This window comes from Microtus oregoni, unplaced genomic scaffold, assembly GCF_018167655.1.
Source record: "Microtus oregoni isolate MIOR12 unplaced genomic scaffold, Mior012 000005F_ref0000423, whole genome shotgun sequence".
NCBI lineage: Eukaryota > Metazoa > Chordata > Mammalia > Rodentia > Cricetidae > Microtus > Microtus oregoni.
In genome coordinates this window covers 14,089,207-14,105,525 of record NW_024543064.1, presented here as the reverse complement: position 1 = coordinate 14,105,525, position 16,319 = coordinate 14,089,207, and the positions used below count along the sequence as shown (strand labels likewise).

Here is a 16,319-nt window from a genome sequence, read left to right as displayed (position 1 = left end):
GGCGCTTACAGAACCGTCGCTCCTGGCCGGCCTAGGGCCCGCCCCCCCATGCCAGGACACGCCCACTCGTCCGCAGGGCCCACCCCTAACTCCGCCCTCCGCGCCGCGCTCCATACTTGGCGATCGCCGCGGCCCGGCGCGCTCATTGGTCGCGAGCTAGCGGCGTGGGGGGCGGGCCGGGCTGGCCGGGGCGGGGAAGGAAGGTGGCGGCGGCCCGGCGCGGGCGGGGGGAGGGGGGCGCTGACCCGGATGTTCACTCTTGGGCACCCGGGGAAGTGGAAGCGCCGGGCCCTGCTGCGGGGGGGAGAGCCACAGACGCTGGGACAGGGACCGCCGCCGTCGCCGCCACCATGGTAAAGGGACCCCTTCCCTCACGGCCCCATCCCGGGACCCCCTGCGGGAACTCACGTCCTCCTCTCTCCGCCGACTCGCCGGCCTGGGGAGGGTGGGGACCCAGGGTGGGGGAGGGGCGGGGTCCGAGACCCTAGGCAGATGCCACCCCTCTGGTCCGGAGGGGGCCGCGGGAGGCTCGGGTGTCCCGTGACCCCGCCCTGGGCTCCAAGTGGAGCTCCGGGTCTTTCCCCTGCATGTCCAGGCTAGTCTCCAGGATCCCAGGCTAGACCTTCCTTCCCTAGAGGCCGGGCCAGGCACCCTTCTCGCAGGCCTGCATCCCATGGCCTGAGCTAGGCTCCCAGGGCCCAGGCTAGGACGGTGCTTCTTGTTGCTGTGGCCCAGACTAGGCCCCCTCCTCCCCAAACTCTTCTCTTCGTAGACCCAGCCTGGACCCCGATAACCCCTTGCCAGTGGCTTCAGCCTGCGTTTGTTTCCTTCACCCCCATGGAATCTCTCCGTGGTCCTCAAGTCTGTACTCTACTTCTGCTGTCTCCCTCCTGCACCTCTCTGACCCTGGTCCTAGAAATCACCTTCCCCCAGACTTCTCACGACTTAGCTTAGTCTGCGTCAGCCCAGTGCGGTTCTCACCCTCACCCTCCCTATCTACTCCCTGCCTGCCCAGTGTCCTGCTCCCGACTCAGGTGTCCCTTCCCCAATTCCTAGGACGCTCCTTCTTGGCTGTCTCTGCCAAGCGGGGGAGAGCCCCAGCCGGGGTGGGGGTGGTCCGGGTGCTGTGCCTTCCTAGACTTGAGGCTTGCCCCTTCTGGGGAGGCTGCTTGGGTGTGAGGGAGAAAAGGGCGGCATCTGTGTGCCCGGAAGGCAGAGCAGAGCATTTCCCGTGGCCGCCGCCTCAGTGCTGCCAGTGCAGAGCGTCTTGCGGGGCGCCCTGGCTGAGTGGGGAGCCGAACACTGGCGGTGAGTAAGCCAAGTGGACAGGGATGAGCGCACAATCGTTCTTGTGAGGCCGCAGCTCTTGGGCTGGGGGCCACCAAGCCCAGAGCCCAACAGAGGGCCGGGACACGATGCACCCTAGCAGGCGCAGCCTCCCTTTCCCCCTGAACTGTCAGCTTGTAAGGGTTGGAACTGCTGATTATGGAGGTGCCTCGGATCAGGTGAGCGAGCAGGCTGAGATCCCTGGTTGAACTCTGTGCTGTTTGTTTTGGTAATGAAGGCAGGCACACTATGCCAGCAACTTATTTGAGGAGTGTCTCCCCCCCATTACCCTGCCCCCCCAATCCACTTGGACACCTTCTTCAGGGCAGGCCTAACACCTTGATGGAAGGGCCTCACATGGTCAAGGAAGCTTGAAAAGTAGACAGAGTTAAGGCATCCTCCAGCTGCCCCACCTGCCTGATAGATATTTGGGAGTAGACGTTGAGGAGTCCTGTAACTTGTTTAATCAAGGGTGTATAAGCTGAGTTAGGGTGCCTAATTCTGGTTGGCTAATAAACTTTCTATATATTGATTAAAAAGGTAGGCAAGACGTTTTTGTATTATTGCTCTTGTCTGAAAGCTGGCCTGGGTCCTCTGGACCCTGACCATAGTCTGTATGGGGAAGGACTTGTCCAGGACAGTTTTGGGTGAGACTTTGAAAAGTAGAGTGAAGTTTTCTGTGTGTGCTCTGGTGGCCAAAGCCTGAGATGCTTGTGGAGTGGCCTAGTCCTCTAGGCTTCTGCTGTCTCCATCAGACAGGTGGAGAAAGGCCGCCACATCCATCCCAGCGTATTCAGAGCGTTGCTCAGTCTGAGTACAGACCGCTCTTGGCCTGTGGAAGCACGCCTGGCAGGCTCCAGGCAGTCATCTTCCTTGTGTGCTCTTGTATGTTTGATATGATGGCCCTGTTTAAGAAACATAATGATGGGATACTCAGACATGGCAAGGGCGGAGCGGGTACTTATCTCTGCCGACAAGTGTGAATTTTCCTAGTAGGAAATGTCAAAGTGAGGAGTGTGGCTTGTGTAGTCCTGATCCCGAGCTTTCTGGGGACTGGGATTTTGGTCTTATGTTTGCTGTCTCTATCTGAGTTCTAGAACAGTACCTAAGACTGAAAGATACGGCTTGGGAGGGCGGCACCTGTAGTCTCAGCTGTTTAGACGTCCAAGGCCAGCTTGGGTGTCAGTGAGAATGAGGCCGTGTTTCAGACAAGAAATGATCGCTCATAGTGTTCCGGCACATGGCTCTGAGCGTTAGCCACTTGGAGTTTTACTCATTCACTCCCTAACGTGTTCTTCACATCCCCCAGACTCCCAAGTAATTTCTGACTGCCTCTTGTCAGATCTATACCATGCTTGAATGATCTGGTGCCCTGGTGTGGGTAGTTGGGTCAAGCCATTTGGCAGAATGGGGTTTCCTTGTAGGTAATGAAGGAAGACCACTGGGGTTTTGTTTTCACTGGGGTGGTGGCAGAGCAAACAGCCAGCTCCAGTTTTCTACTGAGGGAAAGAGAGGCCTGAGATTTGAAAATGCATCTGATTTTGGGGTGGAGGCCATGGTTTTTCTTGGAGTCAGGTTCACCATCCCTGTTAAGAATGCTTAGGCTAATGGAGTTTATTTGCACTCCCTTAGCAAGCTGTCTTACCACTGCCCCTGAGTGCTTCGCAGTTTCAGAGCACTTTGCCTGTCAGAGCTCTGGCTTCTAATTCAGGGGTTATTATTCTGAGAGTTAAGATGCTGTTGCTTGGTGGTGGAACTGTAGTAGTGAAAGGCCAGCGTGGCCCCTCAGGAGCTGCCAGTCCAGCTCAGATGGCATTGCTGATAGGAGCTGGTTGGAGCGGCTCCCCTGTTAAAAGACGAAATCCTGGAGCAGGCACTAATGTATCTTGGTGGTCTCCTCCTTTGAATAAGATACATAATTCAGATGCCAGAGAGATGGCTTGGTGGGTAAAGGTGATTGTGCCAGGCCTGAGGATGGGAGTTCAATTTCTGGAACTCCTATAGAGAAGGAGAGAGCTGGTTCCTCCAAGCCTTGCTCTAACTCCCGTACCTTAAATATGCATAGTTCAACTCAGAGACCCCATGTGTGTTTTATAGCCCCAATCAAGTAAATCCAGCCAGTCTTTTTTTGATGTTATAAAAGGTAGCTGGTGAGCTAGGCAGTGGTGGTGCACACTTTTAATTTCAGACCCGGGAGGCAGAGGCAGGCGGATCTCGAGGCGGAGTTCGAGGCCAACCTGGTCTACAGAGTGAGGACAGTTTGGGCTACACAGAGAAACCCTGTCCCCCCCCCCCAAAAAAAAAACAAAAGAAAAGAAAAGGAAAAGTAACTGGTGATTACCAGTTTAAGACTTGGAAACTATATACTGTTAGATCCTATGGAGGAGGAAGGAGGACAGATACGGTGGCCTGGCAGGGCAAGGGACTTGCCAGAGTGGGAGGTGCTTATTGCTCAGCGGTTACAAGGCCCCTTGCTGGCTGAAGCTACTGGGTACCATTGCCTTGGTGGATGGATCATGTGACTGCGATGCGCTGCTTATGTGCCAGGAGGCAGCGAGGCAGAGCGAGGCAGACGCGGATTTGGGCTTTCTGGTTTCCACCGTTGAGGGACCCTGGACTGACAGGATGCAGCTTGGAAAGCTGGGTATAGTGTCACACACTTCTAACTCCAGCTACTCAAGTTCAGGGCTGGCCTGGGCCACCTGTGAGAGAGCCACCTGTTCCCTCTTCCCTAACGTGCTCAATGTAACTGTGCAACTGTGCGCACATGAGCCCGAGCTGTGGCGGAGATGGAAGGGAAGGGAGTGCTGCAGCTTGAGCTGGGCTCTGCTCTTCTGGCTTTTCAAGTGGTGTTGGTTTCATGTCTGCCATGCGGCGCAATGAAGTGTGTGTGTTTGCAGCCTGTTCCTGGGCATGGTGGACGTCCTCCATGGTCGCTGACCAGAGTCTGGGCACAACAACTGTTGAGCCTGTTTTGCTCAAGGAGGATCTGAAGTGAATGGTGTGGTAACAGGTCCCGTGTAAGACAGTGGGTTTAAGTATTGACCCGTAAGTCCTGCAGGGATAGGGACTTGGAGCAGATCCTCTGGTTGAGGGTGGGGTGTGGGAGCCTAGAAGCGATCATGCACCTTCCCTGGCTTTGGGAGCAACTGGTGCAATACCATTTTAGGCATTCCCAGATTAATGATTGAGTGTAAGGAGATGGGGATACTGCTGGGGCTCCAGCCCTGTGCCGTGCCCTCTGCCAGAAGCTGTTGATTTTGCCTTGCAAAAGCTTGGAAGGTTCAGCCTTGAATCACAGACAGCAGAACATAAGAAGTCAGACTTGGAGCCAGACATAGTGATCATTCCTTTAATCCCCATGCTTGTGGGACAGAAGCAGGCAGAGCTCTATGAATTCAAGGCCTGCCTGATCTACATAGCAGGGCTCCAGGCTGGCTAGGGATACACAGAGAGACTGTCTCAAAAACCGTCCCTCCCCTCAAACACAGAGAAAGTGATTAGATTTGGATGTGTTGTCTGCATGGGTGGAGTCCCCTCTGAGAGTGGACGGGACAGAAAGCTTGATTGAGCTCTTGTGCCCTAGGACCTTATCACTTGTACCTTGCACTGACTACCTGGTGCTCTGGAAGTGTTTGATGGCGCCAAGTAAGCCGGAAGTGTGACCTGAGAGATGGCTGTCTCTGCTTTGCTGCCTTCAGCACGGGTGTACCTGGATGCAGTCCTGGTGTCCTCTCAGTGTTGTGCCCTCGTCCTTTCTCCCCTAAGCTCCTTGATGCGCAGTGTGAGGGGAGCATTTCATAGGGACACCAGGAAAAGGAAATGGTTTAATTTTGTGTGTGTGTGTGTGTGTGTGTGTGTGTGTGTGTGTGTGTGTGTAGGTCAGAGGATAACCTTGGGGAGTTGGCTCTCAGGTATCAGACTCAGTTTGGAGCCTGTCTGAGGCTCTTGTAGATCAGGCTGGCCTTGAACTCACAGAGATCTGCCTGCCTCTGCCCCCCCCCCCCCAGTGCTGGGATTAAAGGTGTGAGCCTTCACCACCTGGCTCAGACTCAGATCTTAAGGCTTGACATCAAGTACCTTTACCATTGAGCCATTTTCCTGGCTCAAAAAACGGCATTTTAATACACTTCCCACCCACTTAAGTTGGAGCTATGGCTGCTTTCTGACGTATTTTGTATAGCCAAGTATACGTGACACAAATGGAAGCCACAGTCCTTGTCATCTTATCCTGGAGAGGAGGCGAGGTGTGCCTAAGAAGTTTAGTACAGCTGAGAGGGAATGTATAGGAGAAGGAATTTAAAGGGCCACTTGTGAGTTGTAGGTGTGCGTGTATGCGTGTGTGTGTGTGTGCATGTGCGCGTGCGTGTGTATGTGTGTGTGTGTGTGTGTATATGTGTGTATGTTCCACTACCTCCTCCAGGAAGCTCTGTAGATACTCCAGTCCTAAGCCAGCTTGGGGGCTGGGCCTGGAGCCCAGGAAGACCTCGCCCAGCCAAAGAGGAAGGGGAGGCTTGGGTGTGGCACTATCAGCCTGGTAGTCCCCCTTACTAAGTCCAAGGTCAGTGTGTCCTCAGCCTCGTGGGCTTCAGGACCACAGGGTAGACAGCGCTAGTGTTTGTTGCCAGATATTCAAGTTGCTAAGCTCAGGAGTTTGCGTTTGTTCTGGACAGCGTGGAGCCAGTGACATTTCTCACAGGGCAGGTGGAAATTTGAGTAGGCTGATGGAGCAGTGGTATTTTAGCACGAATTCTCTAGCTGTGCTGTGTAGAGAGATCCTGGAGATGGAGGAGGGAGGCAGAGGGATGCATCGGTAGGCTTCACCGGAGAGGTCCCAGGGTCTCGCCACTGTGGCTGTGGTCTGGAAGGAAGGAGAAAGGCACAGAGAGCTGGAGAGAGTTGCCATCTCTGGGTAAGGGATGCACCTGCCCCCCTCCCCTGAAATCGCTGTGTGGCCATTCTGTTTGGGTTATTCGTCATTAACACCAACTGCTTCTGACTTTTTAAAATCCTAGATGATGGCGTCCACCGAACCTTGGTAGATGGTTGACAACTGAGTGGGCATTTCACCCGGGTTAGCCCGATGAGCAGCCAGCCATCTTGGATCTGCTTCTTGTTTAGCCGAGTTTACTCTAGGTTCAAAGCACATAAAAGTGCCTGAGACCCTTATCTACTAAGGGATTCTACAGTGTGGGAGACTGCAGAGTGGATGTAAGAGCAACAAGAGCTGCTTCAATTGGCTGTTTTAATATTCCATTCAGTGCTATGAGACAGGCCATGCTACCATCATGATACAGATGAGGAAACCAAGGCTTCCCTATGCTGTCCTGGTTCCAGGCCCAGCTGCCCCTAGCCTGCCTGCCTGCCATCCATCCTTCCACCGTTCCTCCTTCCCTCCCTACTTCTTTCTTTCTTCCTTTCTCTACAGCCCTATTTATTGTTTGTTTGGGTTTTTTTTTTGTTTGTTTTTGAGACAGGGTTTCTCTGTGTAACAGCCCTAGCTGTCCTGGAACTCACTCTGTAGACCAAGCTGGCCCAGAACTCACAGAAATCCTCCTGCTTCTGCCTCCCAAATGATGGGATTAAATGTGTGCGCCACCACTGCCTGGCTTAAGGTTTATTATTTTATGTGTGAGAGTGTTCAGAAGAGAGTGTCAGGAGTTTTGGTGGTTTTGAGCCACAGTGTGTGCCAGGAACCAAAACTGGGTCTTCTGCAAGAAGTTCTTAATTGCTGAGCCATCTCTCCAGCTCCATGTCATTCATTCTGTAGACATCTGCTATTTACCATGAGATAAACCTACTAGGTCCATCCACCAGAGTCTTCTACTTCCATGGGGGAGGCTGGAGAAGTGGCATGTCTGAGATTCTGGGTGAACTAGAGATAAGCACAGAATTGGGGTGACGCCCGCCACTCTGACCCAGGCGGCCTCCTTGCCTTTATTTATTGTGCTTCCTCCTGCGTCCACATTGACTCTGTGGTCTCTGACTTCCCTGTGGTCGATTTCAGTCCTCTAATCCTGTTTTGGTCCAAAGCAGTGGCCAAAGCCTGAGCGGTTGCCATCCCTGGCCTTGCCTGAGTGTCTATGGAAAGTGTAGGCAGTGCCTGGCATGGTTGGAGGATGAGAGGCGTGTTAGCTGCTGTTATGTGGTTATTTTTATTAACATGGGTTAATAAAATGGCTGGCTGTTCATGTAACCTACCAGCTGGCCTGGGAGGCATGCACTAGCCCTTATGAGACTAGAGACTGCTTGCTACATTGGAGTCCTTAGTCCAAAGCCTGCAGGCTCAGGGACCAGCCCAGTTAAACCCCAGCCTGGTGAGAACTCCAGTCCTGTGCTTCTGGCCTCAGAGTTCTTCTTACCACGCTGCGGGTCGCTGGCAGCTGTTCCCCCTGGCCTCGACTCTGAACTTCTGCTTAAACTGCTCCCTGAAGCTTCCTCTTCTTGTGCTGAACTCATCAAGCTGAACCATTGTCTGACTGGCCACTATGATAGTGGTCTAACATATAAAAAAAATTAGGAGATTATATTTACCAGAGGAACCATCTTTACCTTCAAATACAACCTTGTGGCTAGGCTCTCAGCAGGCACCCTCAGGGACCACAGTGCTTACGTAGTTGGACCTTGGCTAAAGTGTTATTGTAGTGTGAGACTGTGCTCAAGTTGTGGAAGATACCTTTGCCTGTACCAGCTCCCCTGGTGCAGATGGATCTTACCCAGCTTCCAGTTAGCACTAAGCCAGGTTTCCTGGCACTTGTGAATGGCAGAGGGAGAGTTCAGGTCCGTCTGGCTTGTGTTGTGCTGTGGCTCAGGGTTTTTCTGCTTGAGTCTTTGACTTTGCTAGGCTTTCTCTGATTTTACATGTGCAGGTTCCTATGCTGTAGTTGGTGTTCAAAGACCCAAGGAGAGCATGTGTGCACCCAGCCTTTGGTGCAGAGTTTGACCCTATCAGTTCAGTCTCTGAGGGAGCCACTCTAGAATTTCTCCCTGTGCCACATGGTTTTGTTTTTATCGGTCCTCTGCACCTCTTTTAACTGCCTGGTGACCTCATGTAGGTTCAGGGTACAGGTTGCTATGGAGACAAAATGTCTTTGAGCTCCTGATCTTCCTGCCTCCACTTCCCAAGTACTAGGGTTAAAGGGTGTGTGCCATCACACCAGCTTCTGTTGAGGAGTGTGTGTGTGTGTGTGTGTGTGTAGATTAAAGACAACCCCTTCCACCTTTCCATGAATTCCAGGGACTCAAGGATTGAACTCAGTTTCCAGGGCTTGTGCCAAAAGCACCTTTGCATGCTGAAGCGTCTCTCTGGCCATTCACTGGGGAGGATCTCCGCTGTGAGCCTTCTCGGTGTGTAGTCTGCAGAAAGCCCCTATGGTGCCGTCTCACTCAGGCCCCAGCATCTTCCTGTGTGTGTCATGTCAGTGGTTGTTTCTGGCTATCCTGTGATGGAGGGGACAGCTTTGGGCTCGAGTTGTGCACTGATGGTCCGGGGATTGGTGGTTGTCGGGAAACTGCATGGTTGATTGTGTACCTACTCCTGGAGCTCCCATTAGTCACAAGTGTCCCTTTCCTGCTGCCAGGGGGTGCCCACAATCTGATCTCTAGTTGTGTCAACCCCAACCCTAGATCCATTTCCTCCTGTTGCAGATAAAGAAAGCAAAGCTCAGAGAGAAAGTGGTAACTGTGGTAACTGACTCAGGGGCCCCAGCAAGGCACTGGTAGTTACCATGGGCTCCAGGCCCATCCCTCTCAAAAGCTCCTGCCAGTTGAATTCTGTGGGTTGGTTATTTTATAGATGAGAAAACTGAAGCCAAATGGTCCCTGTGTAGTTCAGCCACAGTGGCTGAGAGAGTTTGGGCATAGTGTAGAAGTTAGAAGTTTGTATTTTGGGTCAGGTTGTTGAAATTAAAAGCTCTTGGGCCGGAGGTTTGGCATGGTTTTGGAAAGACTACTGCTAGCCTGGAAGCATTGGCAGCATGGACTTTAGCCTCCACCAGCAGGACCTGTGTCTCAGCAGCAGGACAGGTCTTTCTGCGGGAATACCAGCACCCTGGGCTTCTGGAGTGGCAAGAAGGCCAGCGGCAGGTTGACCTTCATGGCAGGCCCTGCTGGGAGTTGTGCTGGTTGTGTTGGTTGGTAAGTGCTGCAGGGTTCCATTGTCTATCACACCCCAAGCCTTGGGCACTTGGTGTTATAGGTGGCTTTGGTCACACCCAGTTGGGTATTCTTACTCTGTCTGCTCAGTTTGTTTATTTTCCTTGGATGGGAAATGGTACCCTTGCTTGGTTGCGAGTACTTCAGCAGTGTTCCATTGTCCCTGTCATGTGGTGTGGCTCCATTGGTGTTTGTTGAATGGCTGAATTGTCTATTTGCTCTTTATGTAGTGAAGAGCTTCCCTATTTGAGGGTGAACCATGTGAGACTGCCATTTTTGAGTAGCTAAAAATTAGTACCAGTTTTTGTAACATGAGGGCCTGCTCTTGGGGTTTCTGTCCTGCCCAGTTCCCACAGCCAGCAAGTCCCAAAGAAAATCACACAGAGTCTACATTAAACATAAACTGATTTGCCCGTTAGCTCAGGCTTCTTATTAACTCTTATAACTTATATTAACCCATTATTCTTATCTATGTTAGCCACATGGCTTGGTACCTTTCTCACTGGGGCAGGTCACATCTTGCTTCTTCTGTGGTCTGGGCAGGACTGGGTAGGAATGGGCTTCCTCCTTCCCAGCATTCTCCTGTTCTCATCGCCCTGCCTTTACTTCCTGTCTGGCTGTCCCACCTATACTTCCTGCCTTGGCTAATCAGCATTTATTTAAAACATGATTGACAGAATACAGACAATTCTCCCACACCAAGTTTTTGTCATAATATGTGTTATATCCTAATAGAGAGAATACATGGGCAAGAGAGCAGGGCGATTTGAGTGGGAGACCCAGCAGTGTGTAGTGTTCCTTGGATCTCTGCCTTCTCTTAAACCCGCTTTCAGAAGGCTAAACCAGCCATCAGAGTCAAGAGCTTGACAGGAATGGAGGGGCTGAGCAGGTCTGTCCCTGAGGTCAGGTCAGCTCACTCTTGATACCGAAGACCGACAGTGTGACCTTGGTGAGACTCACCAGTGATCCCGATAAAGCCAGTGGGTGTTGAGCACTTGGCCTGAAGTTACAGGAGAATCCGAGCATCCATTCATGGAGTCTGGGACTGATGCAAGCCATCTTGATTACTGAGTCCAAGGATGTGAGGGCATGTGCTGGAGGAAGAGAGGTAGGGATGAGGTCCTTGTCTCTGCCTTGTCTCTAAAATGGTGAGAATAAAACGAGCTATTCTCGCTGGTGTGATAGTGCATGCCTTTGATCTCGGTACTTGGGAGACAGATGCAAGAGGATCTCTGAATTCCAGGCCAACCTGGGCTACATAATGAGACTGACTCAAAAACAAACAAACCAAACAGCACTAATAAAAAACCTCCCCCCAACCCAACAATAAAAAAGCAGCAATTTCTGTTTGGGTCTGTAGCTCAGTGGGAGCGTGCTTGTCTAGGGTAAGTGCTCTGAGCTCAGACCCCAGCACTGCAGGAAGAGGGGAAAACTACTTCCAGTGGGTTTGTGAGGATTAAAGTCAGTGCAGAGCCAGACATAGTCTGTTAACCTGTTAACTGCACTGCATGCTGGGAAGAGCTCCATGCTATGAACACCCATAGGCTTGATCCGACTCTTAGGAGGCAGGCTGCAAACCTCACCAGGCCTGAGCACCTTCAATCATGCAGCTGTGCTCCGGGAACGAACTCTCTTCTGAGCATGAGGGACCAAGCTTGTGTGTCAGCTATCCCTGGTACCTGGAGACTTTGAAGGGGCCAAGGCATGATGCTTATCAGCGCTCCTTGTCCATACTGTACTTATTTTTCAGTCCATTTTTTTTCTCTTCTGAAGGTGGCAAGTTTTCATAGTCACTCTTGGCTTCTTTTCACTGATGCTGCATTTGTGAAGATTGCCACAGACTCACCAGACTTAATTGCCTCAGGAGCTTACTATTTTGTTTGAGGATGCATGCCTGATATTTTATTTTGTTTTTTTCAGACAGCTTTACTATGTAGCTCTGTAGACTACTGTGTAGACTAGGCTGGCCTCGAACTCTAGAGATTTCACCGGGGATTAAAGGCATGCCCCCACCATTCCATGTGTCTGATTTTTTTTTTTAAAAAAAAGTTTTGGGCTGGAGAGATGGCTCAGAGGTTAAGAGCATTACCTGCTCTTCCAAAGGTCCTGAGTTCAATTCCCAGCAACCACATGGTGGCTCACAACCATCTGTAATGAAGTCTGGTGCCCTCTTCTGGCCTGCAGGCATATACACAACAGAATATTGTATACATAATAAATAAATATTTAAAAAAAAGTTTTATTTTTATACCTCTGTGTGTCCTTGCCATGTATGTCTTGGAGTCAAAAGAAGGCATCTTGATTTTATGGAGTTGGAGTTATAGGTGGTTGTGAGCCACCTGACATGGGTGCTGGGAACTGAACTCGGGGCCTCTGAGTTAGTCACTCTGCTGAGGGGAGCTGTGCTTCCGCACCCACATGTGTTTAATATTAAAGCAGGTAGTGCTGGGACTCAGGTATGTAAGAAGGAAGCTGATAAAGGGAAATGAGATGAGGAATGGAGGGAGCCTTATGTCAGTGTTGGGGAACCCCCTCCACATCTGCATCCTCTGAGACTACTGTGGACCAGTGCACCACCTCATTGCCAAGGTCAGCTTCCCCACCCGTAGGTGAGAGCAGAGGATTAACTAAGAGTAATTGTTTACAGCGCTGTCTCAGGCTTCATGTGCGGGCACTTGAAATAGGCCTGTGTGTGTCTGCAGCAAGTTGGTCATTCATCATGCAGACTGTCATGTTGGGCTGGTTCTAAGAATCCCTGGACTAAGAAATCCTGTAAATCTCCAGAGCAGGTTAAGGCAGGGAGTGCCCTGCAGTCAGGCGCCAACATTTGCTCCTGGGCCTCTTTCTTCCCCCAGTGTTGCTTCCAGGCCCATTGTGCAAGGGGAGCACCGGGCGGGCGAGCCTCTGTGTCATGACCACACCTCTGTTTGCAGATATGGAAATGGAGTCTCGAAAGGTTATGAGATGCCTTGTATAAGATTGAATGGCTAGTACAAGAGCAGCAGAGGCATCCTTAACGTAAAATGTGTGTACATATATGCTTTATATAATGTTTAAGTCCGTAAACTTATCTACTTGGGCATTTTTCATGGTGAAAACATTCAAATCCCCTCTCCCCCGCTCCCCAGGATTTCTCTGTGTAGCTCTGGTTGTCCTGGAACTCACCAGACTGGCCTCAAGATACCACCTGCCTCCACTTGAGTGATGGGATTAAAGGCATGCGCCACCACACACAGTCCAAAATTCCTCTAGTTTTGTTTTGCTTTGTTGTTCTTGAGACGGGGACTTGGCAGAGTCTTAGGTGACCAAGCTGATCTCAGAACTCCTTGTAGTCAAAGATGACCATAAATTTCTGAACTGCTTCCACTTGGCATCACAGGTACACACTACCATTCCTGGTTTTATGCGGTGCTGGAATTCAACACAGGGCTACCAACTGAGCCACATCCCCAACCCCAGAAGAAATAGTTCTTGAAATCATAGGTAATTGGTTGCTAGGCACCCAGGATGGGTCCTCCCACTATGTTACTAATTGGTAGAATGTAGACATAGAACCAGGGTTGAATCTTCAGATCCTGCATCATTTCTGTTAATCTTTAATTTGTAAAAATTTTGAGATGGTCTTATGTAGCCCAGACTGGCTTTGAATTTGATCTGTATCCAGGGATGGCCTTGGCTTCCTGCCCTCCTCCACCCAGTTGTTGGGATTACAGGCATGTGTCACCATACCCATCTTGATATGATGAACTGGATGCTTTGTGGGGCTTGGGTCTTATTCTAGCACCACTGAGGAAAGGGATGGGGGAGGAGAGACTGAGATTTCCAATCCTCAAGTGACGGGCTGTACGCTGGGACAGACGTGAGCTAGTCGGCCCTTAGAGTTTTGTATGCAATGCCCCACTGAGTTCCCAGAAAGCTCCTGTGCTCAAGATCCTTGGTTCATTGGACCTTCCATTCGGAGTGGTGTAATGTTTATAAATTGCTAATATTGGCAGAGGCAGGACTTGAAGCAGGTACTCTTAACGCTGCTCTCAAATCCTTTGCCTACAACCTCTGTGGAGTCTTAGAATTCAGCTGGTCTTACACAGTATGGAGTTTGTCCAGGGACCCAGTCAAAGAAGAAATCCAATAAACCCAGGTCTCTTGGACCTATGACTCCTGATTTTTACTTGGGAAGTGTGGATTACAGAACTGGGGTGCTGGAGAGAGTGGGGGAGGGGTTGCCTAGCGGTGTGTGTGTGTGTGTGTGTGTGTGTGTGTGTGTGTAATGTCTATTATGTAGACTTATGTGGCCTCCAAAGGATAGGGTGTGAAGACCATATAGCAAGCAGTATGTTCGTGACAGTCCTGGCAAAGGCAAAATAATTAGTGTTCTGTCCAAGGGGTCCTGTGGTTAATAGAAGTTTGTAGGTTCCTTCCTATCCATCTGTCTGTCTGTCTGTATTCCGCCTGCCCCCTGTTCTCCTCTCTGAGGAAGTCCCCAGGAGTGAAACTGTTGGGCCGAAAGGATAAGCACTTTTCTCCCATGTTCTTTCTGGTCATGTAGTGAGTGAGTGTTTGCCTAGTGGCCTCAGCCTGGCTGCTGGCCTCTGGGGCCCTGGGAGCTGACCTGCTCCTGTCTGCCTAGAGCAAGCTTAACTTCCTCCCTCTGCCTGTCTGCAAGTTGAGATGGCTCCTTTATACAGGGTTAGCTGTCATTGTTTCCTGTCCAGCTCCCTGCCCGAGCTGCTGCTTGCTGACTTTCCTTAAAAGTAGTTTCCTTTTTTTTGGTGGGTGTTGGGGCTTTAACCCAGGGCCCTCTCTCTTACTAAGCATGTGCCCTGCCACTGAGCTGTGCCCTCCAGCCCTGGTCACAGTCTTTTGTTGTTTTTGAGACAGGCTTTCTCTATATGGTCTTGGCTGTCCTGGAACTTGCTCTGTAGACCAGGGTAGCCTTGAACTTAGAGATCAACCTGCCTCCACCTCCCAAGTGCTGGCTGGGATTAAAATCAAGCACCACCACCACCTGGCTTGGTCACAGCTTTTCATCATCTGCTTAGTATGTAACTCTTTGTGGTGATTTCAGCAAAATGTCTCCCGTGTCTGCTACCCCCTTTTCATGGCTGTTTGGGGAGCATAAGGAGGTGTGGCTTTCTAGAGGAAGTCTGTCAGTGGAAGTGAGTTTTGAGGTTTTAGATACTCTCCCCACAGTTAGCTCTGTCTCCTGCTTATAGTTCCAGATGTGCATTCTCAGGTGCTACTCCAGCTGCTAGCTACCTGCTACCTCTTACCTCTTACCTCTGCTTGGCCGTCATAGACGCTAACCGGGAACCAGAAGCCCAAATAAACCCTTGCTTTTATAAGTTGCCTTGGTTGTGGTGTTTTATCACAGCAATAGAAAAGTGACTGAGATACTCTGAGTATTTTTGTGTAAGGGCCTTAGTGTGCGATGTGGATGAATTCATATTGGACGCCTGGTCAGTGTAACATCATGGCCTTTGTGTGCTTAGGGGCTAAAGCATTAGCAGGTTTTAGAAATGGGCTACTCAGCAAAGCATGCACAGGTATGAAAATGCACCACAGGAGGCTACTAAAGGGACCATTTGTTTATGGGGAGGTACAGCGGGGACACAGCATCATACTTTTCAGCTTGTACTTGTGAATTATCTTGAGCATCAAGTACAGTCTGCCTTCTTGTCAACAGATCCAACAAGCAGTACATACAAATATTTTTGAGAAAATTGTGTCCATATTGAATGTTCATTTATATAAACATGCTTTAATCATTTCCTAAATAATATAACAACCATGTGCAAGTAATTTCTATTATATTAAGTACTATAACAATCTAGAGTTGATATAAACTGTATAAGAGGGGGCCAGGTGTGGTACACAGCTGTAATCCCAGTGCTCAGGAGGAAGAGGCAGGAGGATTTGAGTTCAAGGCCAGCCCTAGCGGTACATCAAGTTCAAGTCTAGACTGACCTGCACGAGACTCTGTCTCAAAAAACAAAATCTTAGGGCTGGAGAGATGGCTCAGTGGTTAAGAGCATTGCCTCATCTTCCAAAGGTCCTGAGTTCAATTCCTAGCAACCACATGGTGGCTCACAACCATCTGTAATGAGGTCTGGTGCCCTCTTCAGGCCTGCAGACATACACGCAGACAGAATATTGTATGCATAATAAATAAATAAGTAAATATTTTTAAAAAAAAAACAAAAAAACCCCAAAATCTTACAAAAAACAACCAGAAGGCTCAGTGATTAAGATCACTTACTGCTTTATCAGAGGGAACTGGACAGAGTTCAGATCACATCCACATTGGGTGGTTCACAAATACCTCTAAGTTCAGTTCTCAAGGATTCAACACCCCCTTCTGGCCTCCATGGGTACTGGAGAGCACATGCATGGACAGACAGAGAGACATATACAAATAATAAATGAATCTTAAAAAGACAAACGAGGGTGGATATACTGCTCATGGTCTATGGAGCACCTGGGCTGTGGTCCTTGTGGGGTGGGGTGTGGCGTGTGGGCTCTGTATTTGTTACTTTGCTGAGATAAAATACTGTGAACAAAAGCAACTTCAGAGGTCTAGGGGTCCACAGTGTCAGTCAGGGAAGATGACGTGGCATGGTGGTAGGAGCAGAGAGCTGTCAGAACCGCTCTTTATCCATACAGGAAGCAGAATGTGTGAACAGCCAATCAGGAGAGGCTGTAAGCTGACTAAGCCAGCCCTGCAGTGACGTACTTCCTCCAGCAAGTGTGCATGTCCTAAAAAATAAAATGTTCCACAACCTTCCCAGACAGCGCCACCAGCTGCTGGGGACCAAGTGTTCCATACATGGGGGAAGGGAGGG

The 16,319-nt window shown here is 50.4% G+C and overlaps 1 protein-coding gene across 2 annotated transcripts in view; it reads left to right on the top strand.

The window, feature by feature from the left end:
* The first annotated feature begins 204 nt into the window (after positions 1-204).
* Capzb (capping actin protein of muscle Z-line subunit beta) overlaps positions 205-16,319 on the top strand; it is a 103,424-nt gene continuing 87,309 nt past the window's right edge. For both annotated transcript variants that reach the window (XM_041652513.1, XM_041652512.1), the window contains exon 1: positions 205-353. In XM_041652513.1, coding sequence (XP_041508447.1) covers positions 351-353 — 3 coding nt within the window. In that variant the 5' untranslated portion in view covers positions 205-350. The remainder of the gene's footprint in view (positions 354-16,319) is intronic.